This window comes from Mytilus edulis, chromosome 2 (assembly GCF_963676685.1).
Source record: "Mytilus edulis chromosome 2, xbMytEdul2.2, whole genome shotgun sequence".
In the NCBI taxonomy this organism is placed as follows: domain Eukaryota; kingdom Metazoa; phylum Mollusca; class Bivalvia; order Mytilida; family Mytilidae; genus Mytilus; species Mytilus edulis.
In genome coordinates this window covers 9,497,015-9,512,995 of record NC_092345.1, presented here as the reverse complement: position 1 = coordinate 9,512,995, position 15,981 = coordinate 9,497,015, and the positions used below count along the sequence as shown (strand labels likewise).

Sequence of the window (15,981 nt, the reverse complement as noted above, 5' to 3'; positions counted from 1 at the left end):
ATTGATTATTATGAAAAGCCATATTGTACAAAACAAATGTGTTTTGATTGCATATCAATCATTTGGAATTAATTAGACCAACCGGTGTTGACAGGTAATAATTGATGTAATTAGGAGTACCGGACTGCATCATGAGGCTGGAATTCGGAATACACAGGGTGCGGTTTACAAAGGGTATTTTAACAAAGACTTTGAAGGGGAAAACACAGGACTTTAATTTTCGGCCGGAATGGACGGGAAACCGGTTTATTCAGGGTCCGGTTTACTCAGGTTTGACTGTATAACCAAAACATGCTAAAATTTATTCAACACACAAAAAAAAAAAACGTAGTCAGAATCTCACTTTATTTTGAAACAGATCAACATGGTCAATGAAACAAAGTTATAGCAATACACTAACCAAAACATGATTAATAAAGAGTTATTCAACACAAAATAAAACGTTGACAGAATCCCACTTTATTTAGAAAGGATTAATTTTTTTTTTAACAACATGAACAATACATATCCAAAACATGATGAAGATTCATTCAACACAAAAAAAAAAAATGCTGTCTTACTTTATTTTGAGACTATGACAACAATTATACTTATAAGAATACACTTGCCAAATCTTGATTACAAAGTTATTAAACACAAAACCAACTAAAATTGGGCGCGAACATGTAGGGTGCGAACAGACTTTGGCTGCGAACATGTAGGGTGCGAAAGTGAAAGGGGGCGAACATGAGTGGGTGCGAACGTGAATGGCCGCGAACGGACCCGGATTCAACGAATATATCCTTACAATTCATAAGAAAACGTTATGATTCGATTACAAGACGTTTATAAGTGATATTAATAAGTGCAAAAGGAAACATCACAAAGTATTCTAGTAAGTGAGTTCAGAACATTTCCAATGGTTAAAAAGTGACAGATACTTGACAACTGTCTATTATAAATACTTTTTAACAATAAAATAATTCTAACCACTTAGGCCTGCGCCTACAATTACTGTTTGTGGACTTTGTGTATCCATATTTTCTCTTGGGGCTTAAATGAGATGGGGAAAGCAATGGACTGAGAATTGTTCATTTTTGTCGTTATCTGTTAGAATATATCAGCAAATAGAAATTCTTCTGGGAACCAATGTGTATTTAATTCCTATGTCCAACAAGGCTCGAAGTGCACGAACCAGGGGGTTTGGGGGATTGCCCCCCCTCCCAAGATTTGTTTTTTGGCTAGACGCAAAATGGTGCGTTCTGAGGGCCTAACAAAACCGTCCATGGTCTTGTCTAAATGTCTAAATTGACCTCAAAATCACGGTGGATGTGCATAAAACCCAAAGCCGATAATCTGTCATTTCTCAACGTGCATTGTTAGGAGAACACACAGTATTGTATCAATAGACGAATACAATGCGAGGTTAACTATATCAAGCGTTTGACACAGTGTTGTCGGCACTTTATCACTAGGTAGGATTCGACAGCGAGCTCTCCAGCGTTCAACCTCTCTCTTGAAGTCTTCTAAAGACAACCCGATATCTATCAGGTATGTCTGATGAATTGTGACAATTTGGTCATTATTTATTTTTCAGACTACACACGGAAGAAGATATTGTGCATGAAAATGGTTTTCTGAATTCAAAAGTCGAGAATCAAGTTCCGTCATCATATCATCGGATCCAGAAACGGATAGTAGAGTAGAGAGAAATTCGCCGGTAATCCCTAGGTGTTTCGGCTGGATGGCTAGCTCTCGAGGTTTGTCTTCAACATGTAGTAGGTGGTTTTCTATGCGTTAATGAATAACACCAACAAGAGCTAAGGGTTCTGATGCTTTATTGTACCAGTATGTAAATAACAAGTCTGAAATAGCAATACAACATATATAAATAACAAGCTATTTCGTATAACATAAATATAATACTTTTACGAATATCACAGGTTATATAATGCAGAAATATTATATAGAATACCTTGAACTGTTATTAACTAAGTAGCAAGTAAAATGTATTGCAAGTAGACAATGTTCAATGTTTACATTCTATGAAATTGACATCGGGTGTCACGTGTACTTTTACAAATGCTTGACCTTTAAATATATACTAAATCGGAATATGATACGTAATTTACGTGTATCTGTGTATTTGTATTAAATACTGGTTTACCTTACAAACGGTATATAATAAATGTTACATCTACATTTATTAATAATGACTTCATTAAAATATATAATACGTATAATAATTAACTACATAATATCATACAACAATCATAAAGTTGCAAATATAATAATCATAAAGACTTATGATGTCAATATTATCGATTCATTAAAAGCTCCAAATTAACGGGAGGTAATTCATGTTTACAATACAATATAAACAAAGTTAAACTATATTAAACTATAAATAAATATACTCTTACCACTTGTGGAGTGAGTTGTACTACTGATAAGGTTAACGGCACATCATATACACATCACAATCATGTGTTCGACATAATTACATTACATGGAGTCCTGAAACCAAAATACGAACATAAATACTCGGACTCTTAATTATAAAAATATACAATGTAACAAATATTCTTTACTCATTCATATTTGTACTTGATAAAAACTATTTACTACAAAACTATTACTTTATATAAATGGAAACACTTTTCCGTCTTTCACTTAATAAGCCGCCATTTATAAAATATAGACTATTCATGACAATAATCAAATGGTAATGTACGCAAATTAACAATACAATTCTACCGTGGCAAATAAACCGTAGATTATAAAATCGTATACTTATAGCGTAATAAAATACTCTCTTGTACATCTCGTGTACTTGTGTTACATACATGCGATATGAGGAGAACGTTACAAAGCAAAATAGAAACTTTACTAAAATATCATTTACGTGAAAAATATAAATAATGTTAATAAAGAAGTAACTTACAGTATTCTATAATAATGTTGTCCAAAATATATAAGGTTTACAGGTAAACTATGTGGTCAATATAAGCATATAAATTCAATGGACTGTCATGGCTATCGTCCCGTGGAAATGTACAGGTACAAAACAAAAGAAATTAAACTTGACCGCGAAAATATTAACAGCCAATCAAATACAATGATTTAAGTAAATCCCTAATGAATATTCATAGAAAATAACGTGAATATTACTATACATAAAAGTAAGGTTTGCAAGTAATAATTTAAACTGAATATACAATATTCAAAATATGTAATTAAGCTTTATAATAAATATAGTAATTAAATAGATGATTTTTACAATATATAAAATGATCATTAAAATCACTCTGCTACATTCTCCCCGCTGTAGGAAAATGACTTCCACGTCATTCCAGTCTGTTTTCCCCCTTCATTGAAGGTTGACGTCCTCGGCAAGCCATTAACCAGTTCGCATGATGTCGAGTATGGTTCTTGACAACTCAATCTCTAAGCCTTTAAATCTTCCTTTTCTTGCTTCAGACTCCAACCAGTGAATCCTCATTAACCAATCAGGCTGTTGGATAGTAGTAGCATGCTTGGATACAACATAGTCCTCCAGGTATTTCGGTGGTTTCCTTTCTCTCTGAGGTCTAGTTGCTACTGGTGGGTCTCGTGGTGGTGTCGGTAATATACGTCTTCTTCTTTGTTGTTGTTCCGGAGCTATGGTGGGTTCGTCTGCCTCTCCTAGTGATAAGTCTGTTGGCGCACTCTCATCTTGATCAATAGAAGTGTGTTCTTCTGTAGTCTGAGCAGTCGCTTCTTCAGGTTCCTCATCACTCACAGGGTTTGGTTCTGCAGCGCTTATAATGTCTACAGGAAGAGCGTCCCCTCCTAAACCAGTTCCCTGCTGATCACTACTCTCAGCACCATCATGGCCGTCACCAGTGAAACCAAGAGTTCCTTCTTCTTGTAGGTCCACAACTGGTACATCACTGTTAGTGTTGTCCTGTGTATCCTGTTCAAGTATCATATATCCATACTCCTGCTCCGACTCCTCATCTGATACTTCATCAGTGGTCCTGTTCTCACTGTTCCCTTCAGATTTCGCCGGTTCCTCAGGCTGCTTCTTTCTTCTTTGCCTGGGCGCAGGACGTTTCTTTTCTTTATCTGTATCTCTTACAGTTGGCAGATCTCCAATAGGCAAGAAAAGATTCCTATGTAAAGTCCTCTTTCTTCCTTCTTTATTTTCTTTCTGAACCACGTATACTGGTATTCCACAATTAGGCTGACTAATTATACAGTACGGGTCATCTTCCCACCTATCTGCTAACTTGTGCTTTCCATCAAAAGCTAGAGTCTTGACTAAAACTCTATCTCCCGGTTTCAGCACAGCTCCTTTTACTTTCTGGTCGTAGTGTGTCTTCTGTCGTTTCTGGGCAGTAAAGATGTTTCTTGTTGCTGTGTCATATGCCTTACGAAGTCTTTCTTGCATTTCTTCTGCATACTTAGTTGTAGTTATAGGTTCAGCTTCATCTCCAATTCCAAAGGCGATGTCAATAGGTAGCTTTGGTTGTCTTCCGAACATCAGATAGTAAGGAGAGAATCCAGTTGATGTTTGACGAGTGCAGTTGTAAGCATGGACAAGACCAGCAACATGCGACTTCCAATCTTTCTTCTGGACGTTCTCTAGTGTTCCAAGCATACCAAGTAATGTCCTGTTGAAACGTTCAGTGATGCCATTACCCATCGGATGATATGGTGTTGTTCGTGACTTCGTCATACCAGTGATGTTGCATAATTCCTTGATGATTTTGGATCCGAAGTTGGCACCTTGATCGGAGTGAATTCTTTCTGGCAAACCATAGTGGACGACAAAGTTGTTGAAGAATGCGTCTGCAGTTGTTTTTGCTGTCTGGTTTCTTGTTGGTATTGCCAAGGCATATCTTGTGAAATGGTCTGTTATCACTAATATGTTCTCAAATCCCCCTGTAGATCTTTCAAGTGAGAGATAGTCCATACATACTAACTCAAGAGGTTGTGTCGTCTCGATGCTAATGAGAGGTGCTCTGTGACTTGCAGGTTGCTTTCGTCGAATACATCTGTCGCAATTCGATATCCAGTTGTCAACATCTCGATTCATTCCAAACCAAACAAAACGATCTCTAACCAATGATACTGTTTTGTCTCTGCCTTGATGTCCCATCTCATCATGTAATGCTGTAAGTACTTTGGAAATGCAGACTTCGGGTAGTACAAGTTGTTTATGTTGTTCCCCATTATCATGTATAATACGGTAGAGTATGCCATCAACCATTTTCAATTTGTCGTAGTTGTTCAAAAACCAAGTGTTCCATGGTGAACGTTCTAACTGTTCTTTTCGTGGCTTGCGATGTTCATCAACCCAATATATCCAATCTTTAATGTAAGTATCTTGCTTCTGTTCCATCTTGATGTTAACTAGATGTTGTGATGGTAAGTATGGATCATCAGTGGCTTTAGATGTTGTCATCGATAACGTCTGAACATATGGTTGTGCATGTTGTAACTGACAAATGGCTTTCACAGAATCTGTACTAATGTTGGAGGTGTTGGTACGACCAAGTAGTTCTGGAAGTCTGGAAAGTGCATCTGCATCAGCGTTGTTGGCACCAGGTCGATAGACGATATTAAAGTTGTATGATGACAAACTTGCTATCCAACGGTGTCCAGTGGCATCAAGCTTCGCTGTTGTTAACACGTAGGTAAGTGGGTTGTTGTCTGTAACCACGGTAAATGTGTTGCCATAAAGGTAATCATGAAATTTCTCTGTTACTGACCATTTCAGAGCAAGGAATTCTAACTTATGGACTGGGTAGTTCCTCTCAGTCTTGCTAAGTCCTCTGCTGGCATAGGCTATGGCTCTTTTCTTTCCTTCTTGTGATTGGTACAATATATTTCTCCAAGACCAAGCATAGATGCGTCTGTATGTAGTTCAAAAGGTTCCTTGTAACGTGGATAACCAAGAACTGGTGGCATCGCTAGTTGACTTTTGAGCTTCTGGAAGGCATCTTCTTGTGGCTTGTCCCAAACCCATGATGTTACTGTTGGCTTCTTAAGTTTTCGCTTACTAGACTTCTTTGGTGCAGGCATCAAGTCTGTGAGCGGTCTTGCTATCTTGGAGAAATCTTTGACAAACTTCCGGTAATAACCGACGAAACCAAGGAAGCGACGTACCTCTTCTGGCGTTGTTGGTCGAGGCCAGTTGATAACTTTCTCTAATTTATCTGGATCAGGTGAAATACCATCTTTAGAGACTATGTGGCCGATGTACTTGACTTTATCTTTGAAGAATGCACATTTCTTGGGCGAAAGTTTCAAGTTGTGTTCTCTTAGTCGTTGTAATACCATCTGTAACCTTTCAAGATGTTCTTCATACGTCTCTGAAAAGATGATCAAGTCGTCAAGGTATATAAAGCATATATCTAGGTGAAGATCTCCAAGTATCTGTTCCATGAGACGTTGGTAAGTTGCTGGACTGTTTACGAGGCCAAACGGAAGTCTGTTAAATTCATAGAAACCAAGAGGGCCGACTGTAAATGCTGTTCTAGCCTTGTGTGTCTCTTCTACCTCTACTTGGTGATAACCACTCTTCATGTCCATGACGGTATAGTAGTTGTTTCCTCCCAAGGCGTCAAGTATTTCTTCGCTTCTTGGAAGAGCATATGAATCTTTAATTGTCAGCTGGTTCAGTTGTCTATAGTCTACACACATTCTGAGCTTGTTGTCTTTCTTTCTAACCAATACAACATTCGATGACCAAGGCGAATGTGAACGACGAATGATCCCAGCAGTAAGTAGTTGTTGAAGGTGTGTTCTAACTTCGTCGAATAAGGCAGGTGGAATACGCCGGTGTCGTTGTTTGAATGGTGTTTCATCTATCAGTTCTATCTTATGCTGTACGGCGGTGATGTGGCCTATATCAGTATCTGATGTGCTGAATACGTCTCTGAATTGATGTAGTAATTCTCTGGCTTTATGTAGTTGATCATCACTAAGTGTGTCTGGAAATGTAGATTCATTCCATGCATCTTGTTCATAGGTATCTGGTATATCAATGTCGGTGACTGAAACAGGTTGAAGTTCGCAAAGGATGGCATTTGGCGAAACTGTCACTGTTCTGGTAGTAACATTACTGATATGTACTGGTATGATGCTGTTGTTTCTATACTCATATGATACTAATGATGGAGCTATATCTAAGTCTGATGGTATTGCTGCTCTATCAGTTGACTGTAGGAGTCCACAAACTGGATGGTATGGTAGTTCATGGTCCATGTAACCCTGTAGAACGACATCTTTGTTAGGTGGTATACGGATTGTCTTTCCTTCAGCACTCTTAATGATGGCAAGTCTGTTGCATCTCTTCTGTAGTTCTTTATCTCTAAGAAGCAAACATCTAAATGTGATATACCAAGGTGTATGTAGATCTGCTGTTTGTAGAAAGCGTGATCCATATCGTTGCTTTACATCAGTCATAGCTGCTGTCAAAACATTGGTTCCCAGTAGAAGTGGTACAAGCTGGTTGTAAGAACTGTCTGGAACGACTAACAGTAAACATTGCTGAGGATCTGCTGATGTAGATGTACCTGGTAATTGTAGATCTGCTGAGATGTAACCAAGGTATGGCATGTTCTGACCATCTGCACACTCGATGTTAAGTATCTGGTTGAGTGTCTGGATAGGACTGTCAGCAAGGTACTGTCGATGGAATGACTGGCTAACTGTACTAACTGTAGAACCAGTATCTAGTAGTGCTGCTGCTTGAAGTCCATTGATGACTACTGTGACTTCATTAGGGCTACCAAGTAATCCTTCTGTATCACCTGATAACTGTCGTTGTTGGTACATCTTAGCTTCAGTGTTCATCTGCTGAAAGTTACAAGCTTTTCTAGTGTGATCCAGTCTAACTCTGCAGGCAAAGGCATAGTGGCCTGGTTGTCCACATCTGTAGCATATAACAGGTTCTCTGGATGGTTGAGATACATAAGTCGGAGTAGGAGCAGGTTGGTATTCAGCTTCTATCTGGTCCCAGTATGGACGTTGTCTGTTGCGTCTTCGGTGACGACGACGTTTTCTGCGTGGTGGATAGTAATGTGGATTATAAGTGTCGTAAGTGTTGTAGGGTTGGTCATACATGGCGTTGTAACATGGCTCATTCGGTTGGTCATACATGGCTAACGGTGTAGACTAGTGTACCTATAAACATTCAATTCATTTACCCTAATTCAAGTTCAATAATAATGCAAAAATCTAATAAGTGTCAACACCACCACACTAAATGATCAAATGAAAATGTTTAATCAATACTAAAAAATAATCAACAATGTCTATCTACAATCTCAAAATCTAGATACTATCTAACTCAGTGAATGTCTAATATGTAAATAATATATGACAATAAATTTTAATTCATATCAACTTAAGTACCAATTCACTATACAAAGTACATTTATAAACGATATATATACTATGTATCTAATACCAACTAGCAATGCTACACATAAAACATAATGTGTGTTATAATTGCTAAGTTCAACTGAGCATTGACCTATACCATGTGGGTTATAGTTCAATGTAAGTACAATACACTACAACTGTATACCGAAAAATAAATTTAAAATATAAAAGTGTATGCTATATACTATGTAGCTATGCTACTGTAATCTACAAAGTATGTTTATCACTATCAGCAATACATGTACACCACAAAGGAACGCCTATATAAACTAAGTGTACATGTCCACTGACAGACTAAGTTCGTATCCAAGTAAGTCTCGGAAAAAAATTTAAAAATTTTTTTTTTTTTTAAATGTATAAATGTTTAAGTATGAAAAGGTCAAAATGTAGGACGTCAAAAAAAATAAAATTTAAAGTCCAAAAAGTGGATGCAAAATTTCAAAATTAAATAAGTTCTATAAGTGTGTAAATGTTTCAAGTGTATGCTAAGTTTCAATGTATCAAAGTGGTATACAGTATATAATGTAAATAAATAAGTCCTACCTTAAACTAGAAAACTATTCCAATAATTACACTGTTCCACAAAAGTATAATTAAATCACAATATTTCACAATGTAGAATAATACAAGTTCAGTTTTCCAAAAGTGAAAAACAGAAAGTCAAGTTACTATAAGTAACATCCGGTACTATAATGTCATCCGGTAAACTGTAAACAAACGCACGTGGACGATGATCACATGGGTCGGAATGTTAGTAAACATAAGCACGTGGTAAAGTTCATCACCTGGTACCATAACGGAAGTAAACAAACACACATGGTCACTGCATACATGGACTCGAGACATCTAATGGTGGTCACTGACATCACATCTGGATCTCCACAAAAACTGGTATGTGCCATCAACCCAACGAAACGTGGGCGCCATTTGTAGTAGGTGGTTTTCTATGCGTTAATGAATAACACCAACAAGAGCTAAGGGTTCTGATGCTTTATTGTACCAGTATGTAAATAACAAGTCTGAAATAGCAATACAACATATATAAATAACAAGCTATTTCGTATAACATAAATATAATACTTTTACGAATATCACAGGTTATATAATGCAGAAATATTATATAGAATACCTTGAACTGTTATTAACTAAGTAGCAAGTAAAATGTATTGCAAGTAGACAATGTTCAATGTTTACATTCTATGAATTTACGTATCATCCATAATGAAACATCTAGACATTCACGATTTACTATACCCACTGCAGCATGGTTTTAGATCTAAAGTTAGCTGTGAAACACAACTTTTAACTTTTACACAGCAAATACTTGATTACATGGCAAACGGTAAACAAACTGACGTAGTTGTCATGGACTTTTCAAAAGCGTTTGATAAGGTGGACCACCAAAGACTTATCCTAAAACTGAAACGCATGGGAATTAATAACAAAACAACAAATTGGATAGAGGCATGGTTATCACATAGATCCCAAAAAGTGGTGGTTGACAGTCGCACATCAAATAGTTGTCCTGTATTGTCAGGCGTCCCCCAAGGCTCTGTTCTCGGGCCATGTCTGTTCTTAATTTACATCAATGACATGCCAGACAACCTCAAAAGTAATGTTCGCCTCTTTGCAGATGACACTATTGTGTATCTAACAATTTCATCATTAGATGACTGTCACACCCTTCAATCAGACCTACATAAACTGGAACAATGGGAGCAAGAATGGCTTATGTCCTTTAACCCAGACAAATGTGAAATCATCCACATAACAAGAAAACATAAACCTATCATCTATAACTACACATTACATAATCATATTCTAAAATCAACAAACAAAGCAAAATATCTTGGCGTTTCCATCACAAAAGACCTGACATGGAACTCTCATATAAATGACATCACAAACAAAGCAAACGCATCACTGAGATTTATTAAAAGAAATGTAAAAACAAACAGCATAAAAACAAAAGAACTGGCTTACAAAACATACGTAAGACCAAAAATAGAATACTGTAGTGTCGTCTGGGACCCGTGGCAGAAACAACAAATAAATAAAATTGAAATGGTACAGAGAAGAGCTGCCAGGTATACACTCAACCAATACAGCTATCAAAGCAGTGTAACAGCCATGCTTGAACATCTAAGATGGCCAACATTACAACAAAGAAGAAATCTTGCATCCGTCACCATGCTATATAAAATCCAACACCAATTAGTCTCCATCCCAGTAAATACATACCTAATACCATCTAAGGAACATAAATTTATACAGCCATTCTCTCCCACAAACTATCATTTATATTCATTTTTTCCTAGAACAATAAGGTTGTAGAATTCCCTACCATACCAAGTAGCCTGTAGCCCAGACTTAGAAGCTTTTAAGTCTGGTGCAAAACCACATATGTACTGCTAAACCAAACCATGTTTTTATCTATATACAAAAAAATTAAAAAAAAAAAAATGTTTTTTGAAATTAATGTAAATATGTTTAGTTAATTTGTTTCCCTAGTATGTGCCTTCTTGTAATCTTCAACATATTGAAGTTAAGAAGTATTATGTAGATGTAGATGTAGATGAAATTGACATCGGGTGTCACGTGTACTTTTACAAATGCTTGACCTTTGAATATATACTAAATCGGAATATGATACGTAACAAACAAATGGAAGTTTTTAACGACCTTGACTGGCTATGTGATACGTAATTTACGTGTATCTGTGTATTTGTATTAAATACTGGTTTACCTTACAAACGGTATATAATAAATGTTACATCTACATTTATTAATAATGACTTCATTAAAATATATAATACGTATAATAATTAACTACATAATATCATACAACAATCATAAAGTTGCAAATATAATAATCATAAAGACTTATGATGTCAATATTATCGATTCATTAAAAGCTCCAAATTAACGGGAGGTAATTCATGTTTACAATACAATATAAACAAAGTTAAACTATATTAAACTATAAATAAATATACTCTTACCACTTGTGGAGTGAGTTGTACTACTGATAAGGTTAACGGCACATCATATACACATCACAATCATGTGTTCGACATAATTACATTACATGGAGTCCTGAAACCAAAATACGAACATAAATACTCGGACTCTTAATTATAAAAATATACAATGTAACAAATATTCTTTACTCATTCATATTTGTACTTGATAAAAACTATTTACTACAAAACTATTACTTTATATAAATGGAAACACTTTTCCGTCTTTCACTTAATAAGCCGCCATTTATAAAATATAGACTATTCATGACAATAATCAAATGGTAATGTACGCAAATTAACAATACAATTCTACCGTGGCAAATAAACCGTAGATTATAAAATCGTATACTTATAGCGTAATAAAATACTCTCTTGTACATCTCGTGTACTTGTGTTACATACATGCGATATGAGGAGAACGTTACAAAGCAAAATAGAAACTTTACTAAAATATCATTTACGTGAAAAATATAAATAATGTTAATAAAGAAGTAACTTACAGTATTCTATAATAATGTTGTCCAAAATATATAAGGTTTACAGGTAAACTATGTGGTCAATATAAGCATATAAATTCAATGGACTGTCATGGCTATCGTCCCGTGGAAATGTACAGGTACAAAACAAAAGAAATTAAACTTGACCGCGAAAATATTAACAGCCAATCAAATACAATGATTTAAGTAAATCCCTAATGAATATTCATAGAAAATAACGTGAATATTACTATACATAAAAGTAAGGTTTGCAAGTAATAATTTAAACTGAATATACAATATTCAAAATATGTAATTAAGCTTTATAATAAATATAGTAATTAAATAGATGATTTTTACAATATATAAAATGATCATTAAAATCACTCTGCTACAAACACTGCCTAGGAACATTTTCAACTATATCAAAAGCCTCTGTTATATCTAGAGCGATTTGGTATAGCTCGTTCCAAACACTCATTATCATCATTTCGCTCGGAACGCAACATTTCAGTATTAACGGACAAGTACTGCGGAATCGGATGAAGTCTTGAAAGGCTATTTTATTTTATTTTTAATGCGTTGACGTCTTATTTCGACAGGAAGGTGTCAAAACAGAACAATATGAAGTAGCCTTACAACACAATGATTTAAAGAAGGAATTCAGATTAGTATTTACCATTATCGTAATTTACATATAAAAGAGGGGCGAAATATACCAAAAGGACAGTCAAACTCATATAAAGGTTATTGTAATTCGTTAAATTGTTCAGGGTTGGATCCAAAGTTGAGAGATAAAAATGGAACAAACGTCAATTGGTCATTTTTTGCCAAAATTATGTTCGAAATTTACAACCTTCATCCAAACAAAAACGTGGGTTTACAACCCCTGCAGCCGGCTGTTAGTTCAACGACGTGCATTACATTTTTTTTTATTGAATATACCTTGTCGGAAATTTGAAGGTGTGGACATCTTTCCATTTTTCAGGCAAAAGTTATAACTTTACATTTTTTCCTAAGGATTTCGAATCTTTCAACAAAGAAATATCTGGATAAGATGGTCCCAGATTTTTTTGTACTGGCTTTGACATTGACACTGATGCTACCGCCGGTTTATCGTAAACTTTTGACGTTTCAGAGTCTATATTGTCCTGAGTTGTTGCTGGTTGTGTTTCTGCATGCCTATCACCGTTGGTACTGTTAGTAGGCATTTTGGTGAAAAAATTGTCGTAAGTTTGCCCTTTCGGCTTGTCACGCTTTGAACTGCTCATGTTTACGCTGCTTTTTTACGTTGAGTACCAGAAAAAAATTCTCGCAAATAAATTAAAAACTATTTCGGTCAGGGTTGATTTTACATACGGAAATATTATTGTGACGTTATTAAAATAGTTATACTGTATCGTTATCTACGTTTCTTGTTTAATTAAGTTAAATTATATATTTTTTACTCGTTTGTATTTTTATTTTATTTTTCTGCGTAAATTATTTTTTTTTGACCCCGCGATGTGCACGTCATGGCGTGACAGTGTATATGGAGCTACGCCCCAGCCAATTATAGATGACTATGGCACCATCAAAGATCAAATAAGTTGGGTATCAGCAATTATAAACATCCACAGAGGCGGACGATTTGAAAAGGGGGGACCCTTTTCTTGGGGAAAAAATGATTGATTAGATAGGGAATCACAGTCCGGAGCATGACTGGAGGGGGCTTCTCTTATGCAGTCAGTGGGCCCTCTCTTATGAAAATTTCTGGTTCCACCAATGAACTGTACGTACGGCCTTCAACAATGATGAAAACGAATACCCATATTGTGTCATAGATCAAATTAAATCGTTCAGTGAATGTCCACTGACTTGTGTGTGTTTATATGTCTTTTGTTGAGTTAAGCCATTTCAACTGATATTTTTAGTGTGTCTTTCTATGTTGTGATGTTAACTATGATTGTTTCAGGTAAGGGCAGTACATATTAAAACGTTTAATCCCGCTGCATTTATTTTCACCTGATCTAATTCAGAAACCTTATGTTCAGTGGTTGTCGTTTGTTGATGTGGTTCATAATGTTTCTCGTTTTTTTTTAAATTTATTATATATATAGATTAGAACGTTGGTTTTCTTTATTTTCAGGTGTTCTCCTCTCTTTAATGGTCAGGTCAGTTTGGTATCTTATTCGTCTTTCTTGTTCATTATGAATAAGAAGCTGTGATATGAGACAAAATAATTATCAACTACAGTCGTTTGTTTTTGTTGTTTTTTTTTCAGTTGCGTCTTTTTTAGATTTACTATGATTATTTGTTCATTTTATTTTTGCATAACTGTATATTTTTACTAAATTATAACTGCTGGAGCAATCTATTATATCTGTTTGGGTTTCTCACCGAATATTGTCAATATAAAGGTCGGAATTATAAACAACTGTCATGCAAATTGGGGGATTCAGCTTGCTATAAAGTCAGGTTTAACCGACCATTTCATCAGTAAAACGTCTATACCAAGTCAGGAATATGACAGATATTTTCCACCCGTTCCGTTTGTTGATCGTCTGAGCTAAGTCAGTTGCAAATAGTTTTTAGAGTTTGTTTTTATATTCTGCCAAGTCACACACAGGTTAGGGTCGGGTTGATCGCTATATATAGGGGCTTTTATAGCCAACTATACGGTATTAGTTCTTCTCATTGTTGAAGACCTGCCGTACGGTTGCCTGTTTTTGCTTCATTTGAATTCTGATAGATAGTTGTTTCGTTGGCAATCATACCAAATCTCTGAATGTTTATGTCATTCTTGTTATCATAAAATGTTATAAAAAAAGGATTTTTTTTATGATAGTTAGGCATGATCAATGACGAAAAACAGTAAAATGTCAAACATCTAAATATCAAGGTTAGAAAAACATTCAGATACCCTATTGTGTATATTTAATGTTTTATCAAGAATTGTTATTTCAAAATAGTGCAAAATGTGGTTTATACCATGTTCAACAATTTTAAAGCCAAGTAGTCCATCAGCTAGTTCTCAAAAGCGCGCTAGTTAAGGAGTTTGTGTTACACCCCAGGGTACCGCGATTTTTTTTTAAAGAATTCAACTTCATTATCTTATTGATAAAATACAAGGTGTTAGACTAAACAAAAAGTGTCCAAAAGAGGATTAAAAACGTCCCTTCCAATGGTCCCCTCATTTAGCAATCACGACTAAGTAATTTTAAATTATTTTCTTTAATATAAAGCGATTAAAAAAAAATAAAGTATAGATTTAAACAACTAAAACAGATACAAAACTAATCAAATTAAATATAACTCGGAAGATTTTTTGTTTAAAAAAAATGTTTTTTACATTACAAACAATCCGATTTTTTTGGGTTCAAATTAAGGCATATTTTCTCGTTTCATAAAGAATTCGTTATTCAATTACCCGTTTAAGTTAATTACACTTGAGAATTAATCATTATGCAATGTTTAAATAATTTGGAGTATCTATATAACGTCTAAAATATGAATTATTTAATAAAATATATGTACGTGCAAACACTCGTGAAATACCGGAAATCATCAAATTACCGTCTTTGATTCAGTATACAACATGTACAATGTATTCACAAATAAGCATTATCAATTTGCAACTGAAAACAAACATTTAATTGTCGATTTATGATCTTTTTGTGAGACAAATTATTTTATAAAGTGAATGGGTAACGAAGTATTTATGACAAAATTACAAATTAAGGTGATTTGTTTGCGTTCAGAAAAGGTGCACTCTATCGAACTCAATAAAGGTGTGCTTGATAACATTTTGTGATTTAGCTATGAAGTAATTGACTTAAGATTGTTAAGTCATTCAATCGACAAACATCGCTTTGAACGAACGTCAAATAGTCAGTTGTGGGGTTTGGTAATACTTTTTACTTTCTTAAGTTTCTTAGAGATACAATAAAAATGGCTTTGTTGGTTTCAATTTAAATAAAGATTATGATAAACGTTGGTTGCGAAATGCTCATGAAAGAGCTTCGATATTATTAAAATGTCGAGACTTGGTAGGAATGGTTAACCCTGAAACATCCGCCCAAAAAGAA

General features: G+C 35.1%; 2 protein-coding genes across 2 annotated transcripts in view; both read right to left on the bottom strand.

The window, feature by feature from the left end:
• LOC139510101 (amine oxidase [flavin-containing] A-like) overlaps positions 1–1,078 on the bottom strand; it is a 69,689-nt gene extending 68,611 nt beyond the window's left edge. Inside the window, exon 1 of the mRNA XM_071296356.1 lies at positions 970–1,078. Coding sequence (XP_071152457.1) covers positions 970–1,018 — 49 coding nt within the window. The 5' untranslated portion in view covers positions 1,019–1,078. The remainder of the gene's footprint in view (positions 1–969) is intronic.
• A 4,733-nt stretch (positions 1,079–5,811) lies between these two features.
• Positions 5,812–8,130, bottom strand: LOC139510434 (uncharacterized). Its single transcript, XM_071297017.1, has one exon. The coding sequence runs from the start codon at positions 8,128–8,130 to the stop codon at positions 5,812–5,814; it is 2,319 nt and encodes a 772-aa protein (XP_071153118.1).
• Positions 8,131–15,981: the final 7,851 nt, after the last annotated feature.